Source organism: Artemia franciscana, unplaced genomic scaffold (genome assembly GCF_032884065.1).
Source record: "Artemia franciscana unplaced genomic scaffold, ASM3288406v1 PGA_scaffold_1180, whole genome shotgun sequence".
NCBI lineage: Eukaryota > Metazoa > Arthropoda > Branchiopoda > Anostraca > Artemiidae > Artemia > Artemia franciscana.
This window is the reverse complement of record NW_027062618.1, coordinates 739,957-767,922: the sequence shown is the minus strand read 5'-3', so window position 1 is coordinate 767,922 and position 27,966 is coordinate 739,957. Positions and strand designations below refer to the sequence as shown.

General features: G+C 34.6%; 1 protein-coding gene across 2 annotated transcripts in view; it reads left to right on the top strand.

Annotated features, from left to right (window-relative positions):
* The window catches only part of LOC136041232 (NFU1 iron-sulfur cluster scaffold homolog, mitochondrial-like), a 43,963-nt gene that overhangs the window by 2,176 nt on the left and 13,821 nt on the right, over positions 1–27,966 (top strand). The window contains exons 2-5 of one of the 2 annotated variants that reach the window (XM_065725820.1): positions 10,091–10,214; positions 14,651–14,782; positions 25,241–25,352; positions 27,561–27,683. In XM_065725820.1, the coding sequence (XP_065581892.1) occupies positions 10,091–10,214; positions 14,651–14,782; positions 25,241–25,352; positions 27,561–27,683 (491 nt within the window). The remainder of the gene's footprint in view (positions 1–10,090; positions 10,215–14,650; positions 14,783–25,240; positions 25,353–27,560; positions 27,684–27,966) is intronic. The other variant, XM_065725821.1, reaches the window with a different exon arrangement.

The following is a 27,966-nucleotide window of genomic DNA, read 5'->3' as shown; positions in this document are numbered from 1 at the left end:
CCCCTGAAGTTTCCTCTTGATATGGCAAGCCATTCCAAAAGTACCAGCAATCTGTATACACACAGTGTTTTGATTCTGTTCAACTTTCCCCTCAATGTTTTCTCAGATGTTTCTTTCAAATATCTTCAGCCTTAGTAGTAATCACAAAAGAAGTTGTTTTTTAAGTAATAGTAGTTTTTTGTTGGTAATAATAGTGGTAGTAACAATAGCACTTGTGGTAGCAGTAGTTGTAGTAGTAGCATGCCAATATTGCCTTTTTGGTCAATTGATCATCTCCTTTATCTTTTCATTCCAAATTCATATACTCAGTCAGTTTTGATGCCCTTTTTGTCTTAATATGCTAAGCCAACAAGTTGTTGCAAATGAAGTATTGGCTAGAGTATTTTAGTAGCAGTAGTAACATAAGTAAAGTAGCAGTGGTATTAGTGCAACAACAAGTTGTTGCAAATAAAGTATTGGCTAGAGTATTTCAGTAGCAGTAGTAACATAAGTAAAGTAGCAGTGGTATTAGTGTTGGTAGTGACATGTGTATATTACCTTTTTGTCAATTGATCTTCCCCTTTAAGCATTCTCCAAAAGTTTCAACTTACTACCCAAATCAATTTTTGAGATATGCCCTTTTGATAAACTGCATGCATGTAGTGTGTTTTGATTTAGTTGAAATTCCCCCTCAGTATCCTGTAAAATTTTCATCTACATACATGTAGTCTCAATTGTACTAGTATCATAGTAGTAGGAACAGTTGTAGCAGTAATAGTGTATAATTAATAGTAGTAACAGTAGTAGCAGCAGTATTAATAGCATATATTTGCTATTTGGTCAACTATATTTTGCCTTTTATCCTCAGCCTTAGTAGTACTCACTATAGAAGTAGTAGTTTTAATAATAGTAGTGGTTGTTGTATAGCACTTGTGGTAGCAGTAAAAGCAGCAGTAATTGTAATAGTAGTAGCATGCTAATATTGCCTTTTTGGTCAATTGATCATCTCTCTTATCAATTACTGAAAATTCTAAATTAATATACCCAGTCATTCCTGAGTTGCACCTTTTTGACAAACCATATACACATAACATCTTATGATGTAGTTCAACATTCCCTGAATGAGTCATCTTAATGCCCTTGGTAAATTTGGGAAAGTAGAAGTAAAACATGCATACCTTCTCTCAACAACACATACTATGTGTAAACAATTAACAAATTACACAACTTGCAGCCCAAGGCCCAGGGGGGAGGCGGCTGACATCCCCAAAACACATAATTACTGAACCTTTCAACAATACTGAAAAAATATATGTCTCAAAACTTTATTTGGGATGTTTGTTTTGGGAAATGATGGGTGTGTGGGAGAGGGTGGGTGGTTGGTTTTCCTCAAATCACTAACTATTAAAAAGGGCATTATAACTTCCAAAATAAAATCAAATGGGACCCATTTGAATTTAATATGACTGCACATTCCCTAAAACCTTATATGCCCCACAGGGCATAACTTAAAGTCCTTATCCCAGCGCATTGGGGGGGGGGGGTGTCAGCACTTTAGGCATTGTTGTGTCTTCTTTGGACTATTTTGAACAAAATTACCATTGCATAATTTCAGTAAGATGTGTTTGGTGAAACAAGGGGTAGTTGGGGGAGGGTTGGCTAGTTGACCTGCATCACTATTGACACTTAAAAGGGAACTAGAAATTCACATTTCAACCAAATGAGCCACATCTGAAGTTTATACAACCATCTCTTCTGTAAGAACCTTAAATGCCCCAGGGGCATAACTTACAACCCTTGCCCTCAGGTTCTAGTGGTTTGTATCAACCCCAAAAGCCTTGTTGTATGATTTTTGGACTATTTTGAATAAGAGGACTGTCTCAAAATTTCTGTTGGATGTATCTCTGGAAAACATAATGTTTTTGTTTGTATAGGTGTGTGTGTGGGGGGGGGGGAGTGTAAGCTGTGCTTTGATCACTTTGACTCTTAAAAAGGGTACTACAACTTCTTATTACCAATGCAATTAGTTTCAAATCAAATGAGCCCTGTCTAAAGTTTATATGGAGCATAGAATGAAATAATACTTTATTAACAAGCAAACTCTCACAACATAAAAACTGCCAAACTTGTTGCTTTCTATCAGCTAGCCTACATTGTATATAAACAAACACAAGCACAAAAGTACAATATATAAACATAATCCACAGCAATGGGCCCAACTGGCTTGTCAAATAAAATGAGTACAATGAAAGAAAATAAGTACATAAGTACACAAACACTAGTACATAAGTAAAAAGTAAGTAACATAAGTAAAATGAATAAAAATGAGTATAGGAATAGAATAATGTCAATAGAATGTCAGATAAATATGAAACATCAAAACTGAACCATTAACAATATAAATGACACATTAACATGATCCATTACAAACTTCATTTATTTATTATTTCAACAAACGCTGGTACAAAGCTCTTTCTGTAGCACTAAATTCTTGTATTAATGGGATTTAAAACTGAGATTTTTTGTGCTTTTGATCAAGGTAAATGGGGCTTTGGAGGACAATCATGGGCTGGGAGTATGCATTGAAAACATGGGTTACAATGCAAATTATTTCCGAAATTGGTACATATGACTGCCCATTCCATAAAAAAACCTTATGTGCCTTATGGTATGACTTTCAATCCTATCCTCAGGGCACTGAGGGTTCCATCAACCCTAGAGGCATTATTATAAATCCTTTGGACCATTCTGAACAAAATTGCTGTCTCGTAATTTCAATCAGATGCATTTGGTAAAAAGAGTGGTTGTCAGGGGGGGACTAAATGGCCTTCATCACAATTGATGCTTTAAAAGGAACTAGAAGAAGTTCCAATTTCCAACCAAATGAGCCTCTTCTAAAGTTTAACAACCATCTCTTCTCCAGAAACCTTAAATGTGCTGTGGCATTTAACCATTGCCCCTAGGCTCTGATGGTTTCTATCAACCCCAAAAGCCTTGCATATGTTCTTTGTAGTATTTTGAATAAAATGACTATCTCAAAGTTTCTATTGGATGTATTTTTGGAAAACATGATGTGTTTGTGTGTGTAGGGGGGGGGGTTGCTTCCCTATGATCACTGACTCTTAAAAATGACACTAGAAATTCTGATCAGCAATTCAAGTATATATGACCATAGGGGTGTCTTCCTCAAAGACATAATTATAGACCCTCAACTACTTTGAATAAAATAGCTGTCTCCAAATTTTGATTAGATATTTTTGGGAAAATGATGAGCATGGAGGGGGAGGGCTGGATCCTGTCAAATCACTTTTGATTTAAAAAGGGCACTATTACTTCCAATTTCAAATCAAATGAGCCCTATCTTAAGTTAATCCCAGTCCCCCTTGACTGACCCTCTTCACTAAACAAATCTGATTAAATTTTAAACATAACAATTTTGCTCAAAATAGCCAAAAGAACATATAACAATGCCTCTAGATTGACACAAACCTCAGTGCCCCAGGGTAGGGCTGTAAGTCGTGCCCTGGGGGTATATAAGGTTTTTATGGAATGGGTGGTCATATGCAGAAATATTTGTATATATTTTGACAAGGGATTTCAACAATTCCAAAACTTTTAAAAAGAAAACCAAAAGTTTGAAGCTTAGTAGAAATCATTGTTAGAAATCTGACATGCTTGAATTATCAAATAACTTCTGTAAGAAGACAAGCCACAATGATAATCCATATTGTATTGTATCAGATTAACGATGCTTCTTGACTACTAAGGTCCCTGCGTCAGCCCTGCAGTGCATTGCTGCAGGATGATTCAATCTCTGGGTCCCGTATTACCAAGCTAAATGAGAATCCATATATATAAACCTTCCACATGTCAGGGCCTGGTGGTTTGGCTCCATATTTTCCAGGAAAATTTGTATCCTGAGATATTCTGGCCTAAACAAACGACCTTGATAGGTCAGAAGTTGGAGAAAATTTATTAAAAGCCTTGATTTTGGAAAAAGAAATATTTATGTGAGTGACGCCAATTTTAAATACATCAGTATTGCATTGACATTGTCACACATGTCACACATATCTGGAAACAGTGAGGATTTTCATGCTTGGAAAAGTTTACATTAAATTGCTCAAAGAGTAAATACTGGTAACTGGAAGAATATTTTTACTCATTTTGACAAGGTACTATAACAATTCAAAAACCTTGAAAAAGAAAACCAAAAGTTTGAAGCTTAGCCGAAATCATTGTCAGAACTCGGACTTGATTCAATAATAGAATATCTTTCAAAACCGTAGCATGAAAAGACATTAAATTGTGTAAAGAGCAAAGAACTGGTAATTGCAACTATCTATCTATCTATATATATAAAAATAAGTTGTATGCATGTTTGTTTTTTGTATGTTTTTTTTTTTGTAAAAAGAGGGTTTGCATATGATGTCATTATAACTATATAAAGCTTTGTATATGACTTCATTGTAAGTATATAAGGCTTTGTATATGACATCATTATAAGTATATAAGGCTTGCAATTCAAAGATAATATTCAGTATAAATCCTACAATGGCAGAAGAAACAGCAAGAGAAATTACCAAGAAAATTAAGCTGAGGAATCACAAGAACAATGTGAAAACAGGCTTGCAGCCCAAAGAGAAATTACTGAAAAAAATCATGCCGAGCAATCATAAGAGCAACGTGAAAACAGGCTTGCAGCTTAAAGAGATAATGCCAAAAGAAAGCATGCCGAGGAATCACAAGAGCAATGTGAAAACAGGCTTGCAGCTCAAGAGAAATTAACAAAAAAAAATCATGCCAAGGAATCACAAGAGCAACGTGAAAACAGGCTTGCGGCTCTAAGAGATAATGCCCAAAAAATCATGCCGAGGAATCACAAGAGCAACGCGAAAAATATCGCCTGGCATTCAGGTACAGCCCAGTCAATGATTATAGCTTGAGTAGATATCAGGACTTTGTCTAAAATTTGTCCCTACTGCAAGGCCTTGAAATTTAATGTTGAAACAGTGGGAATGTGTTGCGCCTCAGGAAAAGTTAAACTTCCTCAACTGGCTGCACCACCAGAGCCATTGAAGACTTTGCTTACTGGAACTATGTCAGAATCTAAGCGTTTTTATTAAGCATCAGAAAATATAACTCATGTTTCCAAATGACATCATTTTACGTAGTTAAAAACATGTACATATCTATCTATCTATATTCACAGGTGGGACACAGGGACACAACTACAATGGCGCATAACCATAACTAATACGGCGTGTAACGACTTACGCGCGCGCGGGGGCTTGGGGGGCGCGAAGCCCCCCCATCAACTAGGTGTTGGTGTGGTGCAAAGCGCCACACCAACAGCTAGTATGTGTATGTATTTTAGCAAGGGATTACAACAATTGAAAAATATTAGACAAGAAAACCAGAAGTTTGAACCTTAGTGGGAAAGAGTTGTTAGAAAAGTATCATTACCAAAGTTGTTTTGTTACAAGTATAATCAATGTCTTTTTAAGACGTGAAAAAAAGGTTGAAAAATTAAGTTCATTTCATGGACGCTAAAGTTATTATGTAAACTGCAAAAATATTTTTGGTGCTTGAAAATGCCTGAAAACTATAAAATTAGTTTTTTTTTGTTAGATAAGATCAACTTGCTGCCTGGTTAAGCTTACAGGTTTGAACGCAACCAGTTACATTATATCAGTAGGAAGGCCCAAAAAAACAAAAATTTGCAATTATTACAAATGTTGATTCTATATTTTGACAAGGGATTGCAACAATTCAAAAGTAGTAAAAAAAGAAAACCAAAAGTTTCAGGCTTAGTGCATATTGCTGTTATAGATCGGACTAGCTTCAATAATCAAGTATCTTTGAAAAGGATTCAGTATAAAAAGACATTAAATTGCGTAAGAGCAGAAAACTGGTAATTGGAAAAATATTTGTATAATTTTAGCAAGGGATTACAACAATTCAAATACTTTAAAAAAGAAAGCTTTTTGAACGCAACCAGTTATATAATGCCAGTAGGAAGCCCTAAAAATCGAAAATTTGTAATTATTTCAAATGATGATTCTCTATTTTTACAAGGGATTACAACAATTCAAAAACCTCAAAAAAGAAAACCAAAAGTTTGAAGCTTAGTAGCCTACATATTGTTGTTAGAAATTGAACTATCTTCAATATTCAAATATTTTTTAAAAGAAATAGTGTGAAAAAAAATTAAACTGCACAAAGAGCCAAAACTGGTAATTACAAATATTTGTATATATTTTAACAAGGGATATTAAATATCAAACAGTTGTGGTAACAAACTGTAGTAAGGAGCGACCCGGCTCAATAGTAACCAAAACTCTAGAAACGGAATTTTTATACCAATAGTTACATCAAAAGAATCGCATTTGAATGCTAATTTTAAATATATAAGTTTCATCATGTTTAGTCTTACCCATGAAAAGTTAAAAGCCTAAGAAAATTTGCCCTTTTTTAGAAAATAGGGAGAAACACCCCCTAAAAGTCATAGAATATTAATGAAAATAGCACCATCAGATTCAGCGTATCAGAGAACCCTACTGTAGAAGTTTCAAGCTCCTATCTACAAAAATTCGGAATTTTGTATTTTTTTTTGCCAGAAGACAGATTATGGATGCGTGTTTATTTGTTTTTTTTCGCAGGGGTGATCGTATCGACGTAGTTGTCCTAGAATGTCGCGAGAGGGCTCATTCTAACGGAAATTAAAAGTTTCAGTGCCCTTTTTAAGTGACCAAACAACTTGGAGGGCACCTAGGCCTCCTCCCACGCACATTTTTCCCTAAAGTTGCCGGATCAAAATTTTGAGATAACCATTCTGTTCAGCTTAGTCAAAAACCTAATAACTATGTCTTTGGGGACAACTTAATCCCCCACAGTCCCTGGGGAAACGCTGCAAGTTAGGAACTTTGACCATTGTTTACATATAGTAATGGTTATTATGAAGTTTACAGACGTTTTCAGAGGGACTTTTTAGCTTTGGGATGGGGGTGGGTCGGGGGGAGGGGGTTATGTGGGAGGATCTTTCCATAGAGGAATTTATCATGAGGGAAAAGAATTTCCATGAAGGAGGTGCAGCATTTTCCAGCATTACTTGAGAAAACAATGAGAAAATAAATACATTTTTTTCAACTGGAAGTAATGAGCAGCATTAAAACTTAAAACGGACATAAAATATTACGTATATAAGGGGGTTCGTCTCCTCCACAATACCTTGCTCTTTACGCTAGAGTGTTTTTTAGTAACTTCAACTAATTATACCACAGCCTTTGTGATTTGGGGGTCATTATTAAAGGTTTGGGACAAAATTCAAGCTTTAGTGTAAACAGCAAGGTATTGATGAAATTTGAATTTCATTTTATTTATTCATGTGCACACATTCTTTTATCAAACACACATTTATCAAAACACATATTCTAATAATTATATAAATTTCTAATAAATTACATGAATGTAATACAGTAAGCATTTCAGTATTATAATGCAGAAGAGGAGACAGACTGTTCTGTTTTGTAGTCAGTTTAGAAGGAGAAGTTTGGGACAAGACCACAGTTTTTATATTTGCTTTTAGTTCGGTTGCACCCCTAACCTAATTTTAACTAGACTTAGGTTGCCTGGGCAACGTGAAGGGTTGCGGCAACCTTTTTCTGGCTTCGCCGACTAAAGTGTTGCGAGAGCAACACTTTGGTTTTGTTTCTTTGCTATCGATCAATAATCATATGATCAAAGGCTATTCCTCAGCGTTGAAAAAACAACAGCAAAATAGTATCTAAAGAAGGGACCAAATTGACTTTGCAACCAGTTGAACTTTATTCTTTTCAATTGTAGACATCGTGATGGATGAAAACTCGGAACAATATGTAATATAATCTAGTTGGTATTATAAAGCTATCCCTAACTTTTCAGGATCAAAATACCATAGATGACATTCTATTAATTAATACAAAACTATCTCATTGTTTTACATTCTTGTTTGTGCTTGTATCTTCACTATCAGTTAAATGATGAAGTTGTCAGCCTATCGAAGTTTTAAAACGGTATGTTCAAACAAGAAGGCAATCAATTATCACATGACCAAAGGCTATTCCTCAGTGTTGAAAAACAACAACTACAAAATAATATCAAAAGAAGGGACTAAATTGACTTTGTAGCCAGTTGAACTTTATCCTTTTCAATCGTAGACATCATGACAGATGAAAATTTGGAAAATATCTTATATAATCTAGTTGGTATTATAAAGCTATCCGTAACTTTTCAGGATTAAAATACCATAGGTGACACTAATTATTACAAAACTACCTCATTGTTTTACATTATTGTTTGTACCCGTTGTTAACACTTAATTCTGTCAGATTTAAAGAGATCGAATACAATGTGCTCCAATTTGCGCAAATTTCTAGCCCAAAGTGAACGGATTCTTACTTACAAGTCCCTCTCCCGTGATAGACATCAAGTTCACTGGAAACAAATAAATGGGTACACCAACTAGCATAAGTTGCAAACCCCTCATCACTGAAGATGATTGTAGCCGAACAGCCGATTATTACTTACAAGTTCCCTACATGTCTTACCACTGGAACCAAATTGATCTAACCATCAAATACACCAGAAACAAATAATAGGTACACCAACTAGCAAAAGTGGCAAACCCCTCATTGCCGAAGATGATTATGAGCTAACAACCGTTTCTTGCCCAAAGTGAACTGATTCTTACTTATAAGTCCCTCTTCCGTGATAGGCATCAAGTTCACCAGAAACAGATAAATGGGTACACCAACTAGCATAGTTGCAAACCTATTATCGCTGAAGTTGACTGTAGTCTAAGCAGATTATTACGTACAAGTCCCCTACATGTCTTACCACTGGAACCAAATTGGTTTTACCATCAAATACACTGGAAACAAATAATAGTTACACCAACTAGCAAAAGTTGCTAACCCCTCATTGCTGATGATGATTATTACCTAACAGCCGACTGTTGCTCACACGTCCTCTATATGTCTCACAATTTGTCCGGCCTAGATTTCGTTTCAGTGTGTACCTTACTACTGAAGTTGTCAACCCCTTGAAACTTTGAAACTGGTATACCTCATGAAGGAATTTTTGTACCCAAAAATGGATGTCACATACTTTGATCAGGTCATCAAGAGCTATCGATTGCCGTAAAAGAAAAAAAAAATATATCTGTCCTAGTTCAAAAATTGATTTTTTTGCCATATGCCAACTTTCTAACGTCACCACTTAGAAAGGAGCAAAGGATAAGCTCCAATTTCTTTAGAAATGAGAGAACTTTTAAAGTTTATTAGGTACATCTGATACCATTTCTCTACCGCAAGTCCGAAAACCAAATGATAAACTCAGCTGAAATCACGAGCAGAAATGGGTAGAAACAATAGATGGCAGCACTTTCGACCTGTGGGAAAATGCCACATTTTTGCTTCTGTAAATTTTTCTATTTATCACTAAAAGAAGATATACTGGCTGTAGGGCCGGGTAACTGCCGCATATATTTAACACTTATAGATTTTAGTCCATCTTCAATTTGAAAGTGGTGCCTGCCTGCTTGCCAGCTAGAATGGAGCTTTCCACTCGAAAGCAGAAACATGGTTTGATGAAACGGAAGCTTGGCTGCACGACTTCAGATAGTCCTCTCTGACATAGGCTATATAACTCAACTTCACTTCGTACACCATAGGCTCTGGCTCGTGGACAAGCAAAAACCATCCTTTTTGGCCCCAGGCAAGAGTTCTGCAGAGCTTTCCAAAATGTAATGTCCTTTTCATCAATCTGGCCTGAGGTCCACACTTTGCATAAAAACCGCACAGGTTAGACCCTTACCTGTTTCCAGGATAAGCTGAGATCAGCAGCATAGAAAAAAAAAAAACGGGACAAAACCAAAGTGTTGCTCTCGCAACACAATAATCCTTAAGTAGATTGTCTCCTAGTATATTGTCTAACAACCATTAAAAAAATGTTGTTGGTAAGTGGTAGTAATTTATCAATCACTGACTAAAAATTGCCAATAAGATAATGTTGGTTAATTGGTAGCATCTGAGTAACAAGTGCATCACCTTTTATCTATTTATTTTTTCAGGAGCAGGTCAAGACTCTTTCCAAAGAATAATGGTTTCAAAGGAACTCTTCCGATCAGGACAATGTTTATACAAACACAGGATACTCCTAATCCAAACAGCCTAAAATTTATTCCTGGGATAAAGGTTTGTGGTTTCATTTTGTAATAGTCAAAATGGTGGCCTGACAGTAAAAAATGGTGGCTATTTCATTTTGTAACAGTAAAAGCTGTGGCCTAGTGTAGATAATCTAAAACTTTTTGTAACAGAAAATTTTAGGAGAAGTAGTTGCAGTGTTAGTGTTGCATTAGTAGAAGCAGTATTAATAGCGGTAGCAGCATGTTAATATTACCTCTTTGTCAGTTGAACATTGCTTTCATGATTACCCGGAAGTTTCACAATGACACGGTAAGCCGTTCCAAAAATATTGTTGATGTGCGCTTTTGACCCCCTTCTGACGTCCTTTTCATCTTAATGCTCTAAGCCTTACAAGTTGTTGCAGTTGAAGTTGTAATTGGAGTAGTTAAGCAGTAGTAGAAGCATTAGTAAAAGTGGCAGCTGTAGTAGTGTTAGTAGTGACATGTATTTATTATTTTTTTTTTCAATTGCTCTTCCGTTTTAAATATTCTCTAAAAGTTCCAACTTAATATCCAAATCCATTCTTAAGATACGCCCTTTGGACAATCTTCATGCACAAAGTCAATCAATCAATCAATGTCCTTATTGCCCAAAAAAAACACAAGAGTTCAATATGGAGTAGATGAGAAGACAAAAAAAAAAAAAAAACAAAAGAAAGAAGAAGACACTCATAAAGAAATATATACTACAAGAATAGATTCAAATATTTCTACTAACACATAGCAGGATGGAGGCTGTTTGTCCTATCAAGCTTAGAAAAATAGCGACTGCAACGCTCCTCAGCCACAGTTAGTGGCTCAGTTAACCCATAGGATGACACTAGTCTTTTGTCCCTATCCATAGGGGCATACACAAGAGAAATTTTGTGAAACGAAAATATAGAGATCTAATAGTCTTTTTATCAGTAGCCGTAAACACAATCCAAAATGGAGTCAATGCGAGGACATGAGGCATCGCAAAAGCGTTGTACACACGGACAAGATCTCACTTAGATAAGAAGAGCCCTTGTCGTTTTTACACTATCCCCTATCAGGAGACCGAGATACTTAATACAAGCAGATAAAGCCCTCCGACTACTGAACAGTCTGACTTGATCAAAATCTATCATGATCTAAAAGCTGAATTAGGAAAGGTAAAACTGACGGTCAGTGAAACTAAGAGCTCTTATATGACGTTTTCCTTCCTAAAGGGAATCAACCACTCTTCTCATAATTCCATACTCCCAACAAAGAAAACTGTTAAAATACTTGGGATACTTTTGGACGATGATTTAAAATGGAATTCGCACGTTGACTATCTGACTAAAAAAGGCGCCTCGCTTTTACATTCATTTTCCAACCTAAAAAGATTTGGTACACCAACTGAGGTTTTAAAGTCTGTATACTGCAGCTATGTTAGACCTTCTCTTGAGTATGCATGCCCTGCTTGGCATCCGGGATTGACAAAAGATCAAACAGATAGACTTGAGACGATACAAAAAAGAACTGTAAAAATTATACTAGGACAAAACTACTCAACTTACGAGGATGCACTGAAACAACTCAATTTGGACTCACTTGATAGTCTTAGACATGGCTTAACATATAGAAATGGACTAAATTGTTTGAATTCCCTAACTCATTGTCGTCTACTACCCAACCTTGAGAGCCCCCCAACTGAAGGACCAGTTACTAGATTCCGACAAATAAAAAATAATTGTCCACAGTTACTGACTTGCTCAGCCTATAGTACTGAGAGATATCGTAAATCATTTGTTCCGCATTTTACCCGTCATTTTAATAATATTGACGCGACTAATATTTAATGTTTGATTAATATGTGTTTGATTAATATAATGTTTGTTTAAATTTTCCTGTGAGTGTTTTTGAAGGTATAAATTATTTTTGTCATGACATGCTAATGCTAGCTCCGGCTATTATAGTGAATAAATATATTCTATTCTATTCTATAACTGAACACTCTGATTTCCTAACTGTACGCATCCAACATCACCGACAGTTTATTGTAAAAGTGTATGCATTTTGATTTAGCTCAAACTCCATCTCAATATTCTGTCAAATTTCCAACTTCATACGCGTAGTCTTAATTGTACTAGCATCATAGTAGTAGTGGTAGTAGTAGGAATAATAACAGTAGTAGCAGTAGTATTAATAGCAGTAGCAGCAGGTTCATGTTTCCTTTTAGTCAGGTGAATATCCCACTCATGATACCTGTTGATACGATAACCCGTTCTAAAAGCTGTTGATATACCCACATCATAATCTGTATGCATATAGGATGCTTTTATTAGTTCACCGTTTCCTCTCAACGTTTATTCATTTGTTTATTTCAATGTCCTCAGCCTTAGTAGTACCTGCTACAGAAGTAGTAGTTTCAGTTATATTAGTGGTAGTAGTAGTTGTGGTAGCAGTAGAAGCAGCGGTTGTAGTAGTAGTAGTAGCGCACAAATATTGCCTTTCTGGTCACTTGATCATCTCTCTTATCATTTCTCGAAAGTTCCAAATTAATATACTCTGTCATTCCTGAGTTAAACTTTTTTGACAACCCATATACACATGACATGTTTTGATTTGATTCAACATTCCTTGAAAGACTCACCCTAGAATCCTTTGTATTTTGGGGAAATAGTAGTCAAACATGCATACCTTTTCTCAACAACATAGTCACAGCCTCGACGTCCTTCAGAGTTTCCCGACAATGGAAGGATTTTTGGGTTTATGATATTTATTTTAAAGCGGGTTTAAATAGCGATGATACTAAGTAGTATGTGTTATGGAGGGGTATGGGCGATGAACGGTCCTTACTCTTGCCCCATGTGTGGAGAGGAGAAACTGACGAGGATATGGTTCAATTTATGGCACTTTGTCCTGAATCTTGGGATTTGAGAAACGATGTATTTTCGAATAAGATGAGGTGGAGTGAATGGTTTGTTTCAGTAAAGGGTTTGAATGATTTTTTTTTTTTTTTATTCGAAAGAATGGAAAATATATGAAATTAGGAATGACATGTAGAAAAAAAATTTTGTAGAGGAAGGAAGGGGAATGAGTGCTGAAAATATTGTTGTATGTATGTGATTTGTTTATTTTATTTTATACGTTTTTGAATTATTCATTTTTGTGTTAAAAATAGTATTTGTTTTTTGCCATGCCCTGCGGCTTTTTTGCAGTAAGTATCTAAACTAATGCCTATCTAAATAACATTCTATATAAAAAAAAACATTCTAAAAAAAACAATTATCTATAAAAAACATTCAGTTTACTTTTTTTGTTTTTTCGACTCATCTTAATTAATATGGTGATCTTGTTTTATTTTTTATTTTTCGCCGATGTTTTGACAAATCAGACCGCATTGTTCAAAAGGCATATAGACGTTTAATGCATTAAAAACGCAAACGGCTTAATAGCCCTTATGAAATTTAGGGATGAGTGAAGAGTTGTATTTCTACTCCTTTTTGTAGTAATTTCTGTCCGTTTTAAGTTAGAACTAAACTCGTTAAGTTTGACTATCAGTATTCGTTATCATTATGTTCGACGGGATTATTTGTTTAATTATTTTGATTCGCTTTTATTTGAAGAATTTCTTTATCTGTTTTTTTTTCTCTAATTATCTGAATTGGAAATCTATAGGGAGGTCTATACATGTGATTGTTATTTATTAAACAAAACACTTACAGGTGGAACTTTGGAATAATTGCAAGGAGTCTATGGAGCAATCTCTATGAGTATTTGGAATCCTGATCGGGGGTAGTTTTTGAAAAATGTTAAACTTCGTTTTTAACCGTTCGAATCTCGCAGCAACAAGAAAAAGATTGGCCCACCTATTTTTCGAAAAATATATCCCTCCCCTATTTCGAATTTTTTTATTTTTCTTAAAATAACCTATTTTTCGAAAAAGATACCCCCCTTTTTTCAACTAACGCTCCGGTTGGTGATTTGAATATTTGGTACAGAATCATTTTCGTTTTTGCGAAACTTTGTTGGACACTCTATGGTATAAAGAAAACTTGCACAGATAAGTGTCGCTCATGTTTATGATTTCTATCTTGAATTTCTAATGCCCCATTCACAGTAAGATTTTACTAATATCGTGATTTACCCAGCGCTAATCTTTGCCAATCAGAATTTTCTGGATACTTTTTCGTCAAATCAAAAAAATTCCATGAGAAATCTCATTGGCTCCAGCTTGGACTAGCTAAACATCTGTATTAGTAAAATCTTGCTGTGAATGGCAAATCTTATGTGAATATATTTTTCAAAATCTAAAAAGGGGAGCTTTTTTATTCATAAAAATGCACAAAAATTACATTAAGTGAGTGAACCTTATATTTCATAAAAATATAATTTAATCAAAGCGGGGTATTTAATGAATAATTAAATTTTTCGTATCTATAGAATTCGTATCTAGAATGAAAATTTTTAATTTTAATTTTTTTTTCTTTTCTATAGATAGTTGAAGACGAAACCTACAATTTTTCAAACATTAGCTCTGCGCAAGGATCTCCTCTAGCGAAGCTTCTTTTTAGAATAAATGGCGTTAAATCCGTATTTTTTGGTCCTGATTTTATCACAATTACAAAGGTATGTACGTCTTTTTTAGCTGATGTTAATACGTTTTCTAACAATTCGTGGTAATGTCGAAACTATAAAAAGAGATTTTGATAACAGTATGTAAATCAAAAGAATTAGCTTTTTATGATAATTAATTTTAAAAAAAAATCCGAAAAAGAAGTTTCTCAAAAAAAGTAAAGGCCATATTAAACTTAGGATCAGCAGAAATAAAAACCTAGAATAATTCAAACTAAAAAACAACCAGAAATTACTATTAAATAATAAATGAAACCCAAAACGAACAGAGATTAAATAAACAATCATAGCAAACAAACATACAATAGGTGCTAGTTTAAATGAATAAAACATCTTAAAACAACAAAACTTAAATTGAATATGCAAATCAAGCTTAAAACGAGCAAAAATAACTACAGATAAAATTTTGGCTATTGCCCATGGGTGCCCGCAAAGGAGGGGTGACGGGCAGAGGGGCAACTGAAAGCAATGTATATTTTAAATGATTTTGAGGCGAAAACACAATAAAAATGGACGTTTTGTCGAATGAAAATTCAAGACCGTATCCAAAGTGAAGAGTTTTACCGGGCTTCAGCCCCTCCCCTTCTCGCCCAAAGGTCAAATTCTACTCGTAAAAAGGTTATAAAAATGCAACTAAACAAATTTTGATGCGTCTTGTAAAGTTTTTGTTGCCCCCCCCCCACCAACAAAACATATTCTCTCCCGAAAAAAAAACTTGATGTGGCTCTATAAAAACTAAACTGTTTAAAATACATATTTTGCTTTCAATGAAATAAAGTTTAGAATTTTTAAAACGAAAGAAAAGGAAAAAAAAAAATTACTTTCCCTACTATTTTGTAAACGTGGGTTAGGAATATTGAATAATAATCCTGGCTCTTTATTTTCTTTGAAAATATGTTTGGGGGGGGGGGGGGGGTAGAATCAATATGGTCACAAATGAAACAGTTTTTCCACTCTCATAAGTACTTTTTATTAATGAAAACAGTCCTTCTGTTCTCTTCTTGTTTATATCTTGCCAGATAAAATTTCAAGGATGTAAAATTTCAAGCCGTGAAAAAAAAGCTACGAATCTGTATATAAACGAATTTTGTTGTGTTTTGGAAAGTTTTTTGCCCCCCCCCTCCAATAAATTATACCTCCTCCCTCGACAAAAATTCTAGATATGGCCCTATAAAAACTAAACTGTTAAAAAATACATATTATGTAAATTAAATAATTTAGAATTTGTAAAACGAAGAAAAGCAAAAGAAAGCACCATCTTTCTAAACGTTGATTAGCCCTGGGACATCATTTTTGATGATGTGTTGTTATATATAAAGATAAAGGACATCTTTGCTGTGTTGTTATTGATGTTATAACAAATAAGAACCAAATTATTTTTTTTAATTTATCATTAAATAAAATTATAACAATTGAAAACTAAATTTTCAATAACAAAATTATGCAAAAGAAAATGTGCATGTTTAAAAAACTATTCGTTTCTAAATTTTTCTTTTTTGGTCTATTTCATTTAAACATAGAACAATGGGCCTAAATTACACTTTGAAAATAAATGATTTCAATTTTTGAAGAAATTCATTTTATCCTTTATAGTGAAGCTAACGAACAACGAAAGCATAAGAACTTAAATAATGAAAACATTAAATCAAAGAATCAGCTTTTTACGGTGACTTCAAATATGTATTTGCTTCGAGTTTGAATATAAACATCCAAAGTTATTAGTGCATAAGAAAGTTCGCATAGTTATAGGAAAAGAAGGACAACAACTTAAAAAGGGGGAACTCCCGATAAAAATATAGCGTCAAATTTAGTATGCGCGTGAGTACCTATAAGCTGATATCTGAAGCCGTTATAATAAAAATTAAATTATTTTGTATTTTCCCCTAGAATGGATACTTGTTTTTTTGTGTTTTATTGTTATTGTTTTTTGTTTTACCAGGGGTGATTGTACTGATCTAGTTCTTCACTTGGAAAAAGCTTAAACGTTTTATAGTTAAGAAGTATAAAGCCATTAAAGCAATCAGTTTTTGGTATTCAAAATTGAATTAAGAATATAAATATTACTCAGTAACATTCAACTCTTACAGCCTTTCTCAATAACGCCCAGTGCTAGAAATTCTTATTTGATTTTCTAAATCTTAGCTTCAATGATTTACTTTGAAGTTAGTGCTTTGAAAAAGCATCTTTTTCTAATTAAATGGCCCTTGTGTTTCAGTAAATGTCTTTAAAGAATTGGTCAACCTTCTGATTAGAGAGTAACGAGTTAAGGAGGAGACAGTCCCCCTCATATTAAGAATAATTTCTGTTAAAATTGGTTCAGAAGCTGCTCCTTACTGTCAGTTGATAAAACTGGTTTTTTGAATTTAATTTTTGATTCTTTTACAAATTTTCCATGCCTAATCAAGATATAATGTGTGGTACCAACCCCTTAAACCCTTGATCTATTGTGGTTAAAACGTAATATCAGTAATTGTAAGTTGATTACTACCGCCATACTTTTTTTTTAGTTTTTTTGCTTAAGAGTTAAACTGCTGGATTGCAATTTAAATTTAGATAAAAATTAGAATATACTTTAAAAATTACCTTGAATAATATTTTTGTTCAGCAAGTCCTTATTAATATACATCAAATAAAGATGTTTAATTACATTGAAATATTTCATATAAATATAAAAATGGAAATATTACCATTTAAAATTGCTGAAAATAAAGTTCCTAGTAGTATTTGTTACCCCAAAGTAATTTTTTGGCGGGAATCATGATGGCCCGCCTTGTCTTTTCCACCTCTGTGCCGGTAGACCTAAGCATGGGAGTGCAATTTTTTATGCTACACAGAGAAATATTTTAATTAATTTCTACTCCCCCGTACCTTTGTCTACGTCTACCTGAAGGGTCATGAAGAGTTGCCAGTTTGGGCATTAAAATGTGCTCTTTTAGGCATCGGCCCCATACCCGCCAACAAAATGACTCACCACATCTCCTTCATGAGAGCTGATATGTAATGACACATCACCGAGCGTAATTTCATAAAAATAATGTGAATCAACTTCGTTAAATCCAGTACTGCTATCATTAGGCATTACTTCTCCGCAAGTGCGAAGAATGAAATTGAGGTTTTCGATATTTTTAAATCAATTAGCTTCTCAGAATTTTAGATTGATTACAAATTGGTGCTCTTTGGGGTAAAGTCGTAGTTCGGTGCAATAAAATGGCAGAAAACAACACTTTCCCATTGCACGATCTTAATGGTCACTTCAAAGAAACTTTTAATGTACGTACAAATGAGCTCTCTCCCAATGTTCTAGCCCTTCAATTTGATACGATCGCCTGGGAAAAAAGCAAATAGACATGCGTCCATGATCTTTCTTCCGAAAAAAAGCGAAATTACAGATTTTGTAGAGTTCCAAACCTGTGTGGTGGGGTTCTCTGATTTAATGAATTCAGTAATGCTATTCTCACTAAGATCGCTTGCTTTTTTGGGGATGTTTTCCCCCTTTTTCCTCATTAAGAAAGCTGTATATTTTACGTGGTTATCACAAAATCAAATGTGGTATCTATGTAATCAGGGTGAGTTTTGAGTATATGCCCTTAAAAATGTAAAGATCTTGGCAAAACCCCAATTTTTGGGGCTTGTGAGATCTGAAAAATCTGTTGATCTGGGACAGATAAATGAGGCTTCCATGAATGAAGTAAAATTAAAGTTAAATGCATAATAATGTATAAGGCTTGAATATATTATTGATCAAATGGATGGACCCCTTTGCCAAGAATCATGAACGTTTAAAGTTTCCTCAGTTTTGTTTCATTTAGCAGGCAAAGTTAGTCACTCTTTTTTATTGGATAATTTTTTCCTGATGTATTTAACAATAAACTTATTCTTTAGAAAACGCATCGTAAAATATATTCCTCTGCCCCTTAAAAACCACTTGTATTCTGCTGTCGCCCCCCCCCGGAAAATACTATGTGAGCACCGTTGCTACTGCCCCTTCCCTAACTGTAAAAGTCTAAAGCCTACTGCCTCACTGGCACTTTACTGATAAGGAACTATATCACAAATATTTTCTTTTGCACTTATAACATTGAAAATAAAAATAAAAATTCCAGTGAAAAAACAAATCTTGAACTGCTGAGCTTTCAGCAATCACATAAAAAAAAACTAGTTTTTTTTAACTGAAAGTAAAGAGCGACATTAAAACTTAAAACGAACAGAAATTACTTCGTATATGAAAGAGGCTGCTTCCTCATCAACGCCCCGCTCTTTACGCTAAAGTTTGACTCTTTCTCTCAACTCTTCTTTTTAAAACAGTAAAAAACTTTAGCGTAAAGAGCGGGGCGTTGATGAGGAAGCAGCCCCTTTCATATACGAAGTAATTTCTGTTCGTTTTAAGTTTTAATGTCGCTCCTTACTTTCAGTTAAAAGAACTAGTTTTTTTTATGTAATTTCTGAACGTTTTTGAATTAATGCATGTTCGATTTTGGCTCTCAACACATAAATTATTAAAATGAAATTTGCATATTAATTCCTTTTTTTGGCTAAATGGCTTTCTCTTAGTTTTGATCAGACGATTTTGAGAAATAAGGGGTGGGGAAAGCCTAGTTGTCCTGCAATTTTTCGGTTACATAAAAAGGCAACTATAAATTTTAATTTTTAACGAATGTTTTTATTAATAAAAAATATACGTAACTTAAGAATTAGGGGGTTTATACCCTCGTTAATACCTCGCTCTTTACACTAAATTGTAAGTTTTGTCCAAATTCTTTAAGATTGACCCCTGAATCCGAAAGGCCGTAGAATAAATAGTAGAAACTACTGAAAATACTATTGCATAAAGAGCGAGGTATTTATCTCCTCCTAAATACCTCGCTCTATATGCTAAAGTATTTTTAAAGCCCCTCATATGCGTAATAATCTCTGTTCGTTTTAAGTTTCAATGCTACTCCTTACTTTCAATTGAAAAAACTTTTCCATGTTTATTTTTTCATTGTTTTTTTTTATAGTAATTTTAGAAAATCCTGCGCCCTTTTCATTGAATTTCTGTTCCCCCATGACATATTTCTCCAAGGAAAGATCCTCCCACATAGCTCCCTCCCCTCAACTCCACCCCCAAAAACAAATAAAAAATCCCCTGAAAACGCTGTACACTTCCCAATAACCATTATTATATGTAAACACTGGCCGAAGTTTGTAACTTGCAGCCCCTCCCCCAGGGACTGTGGGGGAGTAAGTCATTCCCAAAGACATAGTTATTATGGTTTTTGACTATGCAGAACAAAATGGCTATCTCAAAATTTTGATCCGTTGACTTTGGAGAAAAAATGAGCGTGGGATGGGGCCTAGGTGCCCTCCAATTTTTTTGGTCACTTAAAAAGGGCACTAGAACTTTTCATTTCCGTTAGAATGACCCCTCTTGCGACATTCTAGGACCACTTGGTCGATACGATGACCCCTGGGGAAAAAAAAAAAAAAAAAAACGCACCCGTGATTTGTCTTCTGGCAAAAAATACGAAATTCCACATTTTTGTAGATAGGAGCTTGAAACTTCTACAGTAGGGTTCTCTGATACGCTGAATCTGATGGTGTGATTTTCGTTAAGATTCTATGACTTTTAGGGGTTGTTTTCCCCTATTTTTTAAAATAAGGCAAATTTTCTCAGGCTTGCAACTTTTGATGGGTAAGACTAAACTTGTTTAAACTTATATAACAAAAATCAGCATTAAAATGCGATTCTTTTGATGTAGCTATTGATATCAAAACCCCATTTTTTAGAGTTTTGGTTGCTAATGAGCCGGGTCGCTCCTTACTACAGTTCGTTACCACGAACTGTTTGATTAGTTTAATTATATATCAAATATTCTGCTTCATCTTATTAGTTTTTCCCTAGGACTGTTCAAAACCCTTTTAGTTTTCAAACGAATTATATTACAAATATTTTCTTATGTACTTATTACAACATTGAAAATAAAATAAAAACTACAGCGAAATAAAACCTTGAACTGATGAGCTTTTAGCAATCAATTTCATTATGCATTAAGTTTATTTTTATTAGTTCTTTCCAAATACTCGACGTAGATAACTTCGAAGACCACACTGCCTTTCCATGACGAAAGTAAAACAGTTCAAAATAGGGATGATACCTTTTTATTGACAGTGGATAGATATAAAAATATTTAACTGGATATTTCGAACACATATACAGTGTTCATCATCAGCAGTAAAGCTGATGTCAATAAAAAGGTATCATCCCTATTTTGAACTGTTTTACTTTCTTTCCAAAGCTGCTCAAGATGCATATAGTTTATAGTAAAACGCCAATGACACAGGATGCTTTAGACTTGTACGGTAAGGGAATAGGGCAGTAGTCAAAGTCTTGTTTGTTGTAATTTTTTTCGTTTTAAGCTTGATTTGCAAATTCAGTTGAAGTTTTACTCGTTTTAAGGTATGTATATTCAATTATATATGTACATTCAATGTATATTCAATATAGTACGCTACCTGTTGTATGTTTGTTTGCTATCATTGTTTATTTAATATCTGGCGGGTTTCATGTATTCTTTAATTAATAATTTCTGGTCGTTTTTAGTTTGAATTGTTATAGGAATTTGTTTCTGCTGATCTTAACTATGAATTGTGCTTTTTTTGTTGGAAAGTTTTTTTTTTACTTTATTTCTGCTTGTTTTTGATTGCCAGCTATTTAGTTAGCTTTAGCCTATATTTTGGGGGGTAGAGATTTACATCATTTATCTCATTCTCAGAGAAGTATCTCTGGGAAAAAATAAGAATTCTTTTTAGTTTGCTTTGAAAAGCTTCTTTTTTCGGAAAGTTTTTTTTTTAAATTAATTTCTGTTCCTTTTTGATTGCCAAAGTTTTGGTTAATATAATGAATGTTTCTCCAGTTTATCATGTCTTTAGGGTAAGAATTAAAATAGCTAATTCTAAGTGAATAGTTCTAATTAGTGGCTTTTGATTTATTTAAATACCCTCTTAACATTCTCTGAAAGTTCATGTAAATGCCATCAGCCATTCCTGGGACATTTCAGATACGCCCTTCTGTCAACATAGATGCAGAAAGTATCTTTTGATCAAATATTCTGACCCTTAGCCGCTTCTAAGACATTGCAGGTATACTCTGTTAATAACATGGATGCAAATAGTGTCTTTTTATTTAGTTTGAAATCCCCCAAAGCATTCCCTGAAAGTTCAGGCATTGTTCAGCATTCTCTGAAAGTTTCAACTCAATGTCTTCAGCTGTTCCTGAGATATTGCTGGTACGCCCTTTTGACAATCAGCGTACACATAATGTGTTTTGATTTTATTGAACATCCCTTAATATTCTCTGAAAGTTGTCACAAGTAAATGTAGTACCATTTGCATGCAGTCACAGTCACAGGTTGTCGCAAACTGTCGCAGTCGGAAGTAGTCACTGTTGCAGTTACAACTGGTCGCATTTGCAGCCGCAGTAGTAGTAGTGGCCCTGAAAGTTTCAAGTTAATACCCTTACCCGATCCTAAAATATTGCAGATATGCGTTTTTGATAACGTGGATGCAGATAGTATCTTTTTATTTAGCTCACCATACCCCTCTTTTTTAACCTCAATACCCTTATTCTTTTTGGATGTACCCATGATCAAACATTCCTCCTTTTTCCAGTGATAAAGCCTGATTGTTAAAAAGAGACAAATTTGATAATTTACAATCTTTGCCCTGGGGGCTCTGGGGGCATTTGATTTTCAGTCAAATGAGCCTCCTCCAAAGTTTACACTACCACCCCTTCCATAGAAACCATATATGCCCTAGGGCATAACTTACGACCGTTGTTCTGGGCTCTGGGGAGTTGTGTCAACCCTGGAGGCACTTTTATATTATATTCGGACTATATTGAACAAACTGAGCCTTCTCCAAAGTGTATACACCCGCCCCTTCCATAAAAACCTTATATGCCCTCGGGAGATTACTTAAAATCCTTGTCCCCGGTGCTCAGGGGGAGGGGGGTTTCAACCCGGGGTATTGTTATATGGTGTTATATATTATTTTGAACGAAATAGCTGTCTCAAAATTTTGACCGGATGGATTTTGGAAAAGAGGGCGTGTGGGGGGGGCTAGTTGCCCTCCGATCGCTTTTGACTCTTTGAAAGGACATTATAACTTCCTCTTTCCAATCGAGTGATTCTCTTCCAAAGTTTATACAACCACCCCTTCCATATGAAGGGCCTCTGAAAAAACAGCAAAAAAAAACATGAAACAACAATGCCTGGTGGCGTTTACTATAGGCGTTTACATAGTTCACTGATGGCGTTTTATCTGATGGAGTTTATTATAGGCAACGCTGTAGCGTCGTATCTGATCTTATAGATAGAAAATTCATCAGATTCTAAGTTTACCATCAAATACTACGAGCCTAAAAAATTGCCTGATTTTCGCAAAAGAAAGAAATCATCCCAAGCAAGCAGTTGATCTTATGAAAGTTGTACCAGCAAATTATGCATATCAGAGAATGTTTTTGTAGTGGTTTCAGTCTACAAAAGTGTAGAAATCTACATTTTTCCGAAAAGGGCAATCTTGGATCCTTGTTTTTTTCCAGGGATGTTCGTATCGAACCGCTAGGGCTGAAAAATTTGGGAGGTTGTTTATTCACACGAAAATTAAAAGTTCTAGTCCCCTTATCAAGTAGCCAAAAAGATTGTGCCACGGTAAAGCTGACATCCCCAGTAGATTCATAATTATCAAAAACTGCGTATTAAGCTGCCCACATTAAGAGGCAATGACACCGCGCGGTGGCGTTCACTCCCTAAGAGTTATCTGGTCCCTACAAAACGAACAGTTAATATGGACATTTATTTGAAGTTTCATTAGATTGAGTTGATTTACTTGATGTTTGATAAAATTACGTATAGTGATAGATAATTACACATTATATTTTATCAACGAGGGCCCCTGAATAATCTTTCTTTTTTTTGGGGGGGGGGGTCTTTTTGTCTCAAAAAGTTTATTTCATGCCAATTTTTTCTAACCTTCGACGAGTATCAGATAAGATATAGAAGAAGGGTCTAAGGGGCAGGATAGAGGGAAGTTAAAGTATTCTCGTGTAGGATGAAATTGCTGTGGGTTGACAGTTCCCCTTTTATTGCAAAAGAAATTTTATTCTCTGTAGCATAATATGTTATTTTAAAATGTTAACCAGTATAAAAAGTGGAGAAATGCAGGAATGGTGGATCATGGGCGCCTTTGGGAAATTTCCCAGGTGGGAAAAGGGAAGTATTGCCAAAAAGTTTGTTTTTATCTATGTTTAAATGAAATGTTTGGTTTTAGGTTTATATTCTTGTATATTAAACGGTTTGTGGTAGCGAACTGAAAGTAAGAAATAGCTTTTGCAAATAGCAAAACTCAAACTCTAGACCACACTGCCATTCTTTTATGCAGAATATAAGAAGATGAGGAAGAATTTTCTAAATTCAATGAGTAAATTTATTTTCTGTCTTCAGAAAATTCCTCATTTCTTCTTGTATTTTGTATAAAACTTTAAAGGAAGAAGTTTTGATAACAACACATACAATTAAGGAACTGGCTTTTCTTGTTGTGATTCCAAATAGATAAAATTCATTTAGTCTAAAGCTACCCAACATACATTACCCAATAAGGGTGAGCGATCTTAGTAAAAATTACACCATGCTCTTTACTTCAGAGTTCTATGGTGCATCACTGAAAGTATTTACGCGTACAATAAACGTAGTTAGTGGGGAATTGTATGTGTTTTACTTATTGCTTTTAAATTGCCTTTTAAAGCATGGGATTTGCAAATTTTATTGTTTAAAACAAACTCATTCTTGAGGCAATGTGGAAAACATCTTTTCATTTGCCTGCAATCCCAAGCCTATTACCTTCGACTCGTTATATATATTCCTGCCTATAAATATTATACTACTACGGGGAGGCTATAGATAACTTAGCTAGAAAGAGCTTTTTCAGCCCAAAAAAGCCCACCAAAACAGAAAGAACCCAGAAAAATTAGCCATTAATGAGAATCCAGTGTCAATGTTGTGCTGTTTACTAGGGTATAATTTCCTCGAGGGGTGCCACTTCTCGGGGTCACCCAGAAGTACTGTTAGAAGTCGCTGTTTTGGTTGGGAAAATCTCAAGAAATATTCACCCTGATGCCACTAAGAGGCAACGCAAACAGGATTTTCCTTTGAACACAAATTGTAGGGGAAGCTTGAAGCCTTTTGTGAATAATATCAATATAATATAATATCAGAGCAGAGGGTATTAAAGAATTGAAGACAAAAAGTCAAACTTTCGCGCAAACTTTTAATAATGAATTGGAAGTACATTAGACATAATTGTGGTAGGGTCATGCTCACAGCCGAGCGTGTTTGGATTCTTAGTTGATTGGTTTGAGTGATTCATTTTGCTGTTTTGAGTGATTCATGGTTTGAGTGATTTATTTTTCTGTTCTAGGTAGAAGATGAAATCAATTGGAAAGAAATCAAGCCAGAAGTTTTTGCCACAATAATGGACTTTTTCGCAACTGGCTTACCAGTGATAAACAAAGACTACGCCGAAGAAGCAGGTCTGTTTATTCTCTACCTTAAATCCATTTTTGCAAATGCCGTGCTTAAGCTACATTATCCATTGAATACATTAGAAGATGATTTTAAGCTTTGAAAAACAATCTCAAAGGAGAAAATACAATTAGAAATAGTATAGACAAAGCAATACCTAAGCCATATTATAGCCATGCTTGCATATAAAAATAAATAATGCACAATTACAGTGCATAATGATATAATCTTGTGTGTAATTTAGTGAGTTAGGCTATTCCACAGACAAAGGTATATTATGAAGATATCCTACAATGTCCAAAATCGCGTCCTAGGTAATACCTAAGCCATATTATAGCCAAGCAATACCTAAGCCATATTATTGCCACGCTTGCTTATATAAATAATGCACAATTACAGTGTATAATGATATAATCCCATGTGTACTTAGTGATTTAGGCTATGTCACAAAGGTATGTTATAAAGATATTCTGCAATGTCCAAAATCGCGTCCTAGGTTGTTTGCCCATCTGTATGTTGAAAAATACCTTCTTTGGTATTTTTGCTCTTTCTGGTAGCGCCTTGACTTGATGTTTTGTACAATAAAATTTATTATGCAGTTCCTGAACTTCTAACTTTTTCTCAACAAAGTCTGTTAACCCTAAACTTTTCTCAAGTTTTTTTCATGATATTTTTTAGACTTTCGTCAAGTGCTGGAAATGATCCAAATGATCCAAATGATCCAAAATGTGATAAAAAGAGCATCAAAAACGAAGTATTTTGGGTTTTTAATTGATGAAAACCTGTCGTGGAAAAACCATTCAAGTGTGACAGCTGAAGAATTAAACAGAGGCCTTGGGGTGATGCGAAGAATTGAAAATGTAGTCCCAAAAATATTCTAAAAATGATTTATTTTTCTAAATTTCGTCCATGAATTAGCTACGGTTGCTCTATATAGACAAGTAATTTTGTAACATGTTTCAAAAGAGTACAAAAACTTCAGAATAGAGCTGTAAAATTATTATCGGAATTTTATGATTCTGATGAGGTTTCTGCATCAGTTGCTCACCCCAGCTTTTCAAAACCTGTTTACTTTTAATAGAGACCGTCATGATCATAATACAAGAAAATCTGATAATTTAACTAAATGACTTTAGGAGTACCACTCGGGCATCTTTTGTGATTCGCCACTATGGTCCCCATGTTTGAAATGTATTGTCCGAGCGTGTGAAAAATACGCATAGTCTTCCGGCTTTCAAGTCAAAGGCGAAAGTGTTTTTTTTGTCTCGTGAGTGAATTTGATGTGAAGCCCGCTCAAGGTTGTCATTCTATTCAATGCATTTCCACGTTTTTCTTTGCTGTTAATTTTTTTTCTATCTTCTTCTTGCCTTTTCCTCTTTCTCTTTTTTCCTTTCTTCCTTCATCAGTTGAGTTTCTTGTGTGTTAAATAGCTCGGTATGAATGTGGCTTTAATTAGCTGAGGATGATAACCTCGCTTGTCCTTCCAAGCTCATTGCCTTTCTTGGCAGGCGAAAGGCGAATAGTGTTTGTTTTCTTTTTTAATAAATTTATGTTTCATATCAATGATATTTTCATTGAAAAAAAGTAACTTCGTTAAAAAAAAAAAAAAAAATCCTTGCCTTCCCCCACTATCTTCATGGGTTGGCGTCCCTGTGTTTAAACATTTGGCTTAGTCCATTAAAAAAGGCATTAAGGGTTTCCTTCACACTCATACACATAAGGAAATGCCTTGAGGATAAGCATTTTGCCATGAAGCATCTGGTTGGAGAATTAGCTTGTCTGTTGCCTTTTGTGTGGTATTTTGCTTGCGAATTCATTTTTTATATTTGCTTGCTAAGGAAACTGAATCTATGGTGATAGAAAAAAGGCAGTGGATCAGGTTCTCGCTAGTATTTACCATTTGTTTCATTCTTCGATTTAAAAATTCAATCTAAAATGTAGAATGGCTGTAAGAATAAAATGGATCAAAAATGTTAGAAAATATCTGGTTTATATCGAAACCTGATCGCAAAGGCGGAATCTACTATCGATTCTCTTTTCTACCGTAATGATTAAATGTTTTGAGCCTGGCTTCACTCCTTGTTTGTTTCTTCTTCCAGAATTTGTTTGGTTGATAGACTGCCATTTATTACTTGCTTTGCCCTTTATTTATGCTTCTTATTAAACTTTTTTTTATATTCCTTAATATTTCCTTTTATTTTGTCTTTTATTTTTAGTTGGAGAGGATGTTGATGGTGAAGACGAAGAGATTGTTATGTTGATCAAAGAACTACTCGATAGTCGAATCAGGCCGACTGTTCAAGAGGATGGAGGCGACCTCATCTTCAAAGGCTTTAAAGGTAAGAAGGACTGAGCTCTCTTATAAGAGTTGTAGGCTAGTTCAATGGTTAAGCGATTTTTTTTTTCACATTCCATTTGTAAGTGATCTATTTTAAAACTTTGAAGTGTCAGACTATTATATAATGCTTATTAAAATATCTTCACAAGGGATGGGGTTTGATTTTTTTTTGGGGGGATGTATTCTATTTGTTTCTTCACAAAAATTACTAAAATGCACTAATTTTAATGAAAGGAGAAAAATTAATATAGGCCTGTCACAATTTTCAGCAAGACGTTTACCCA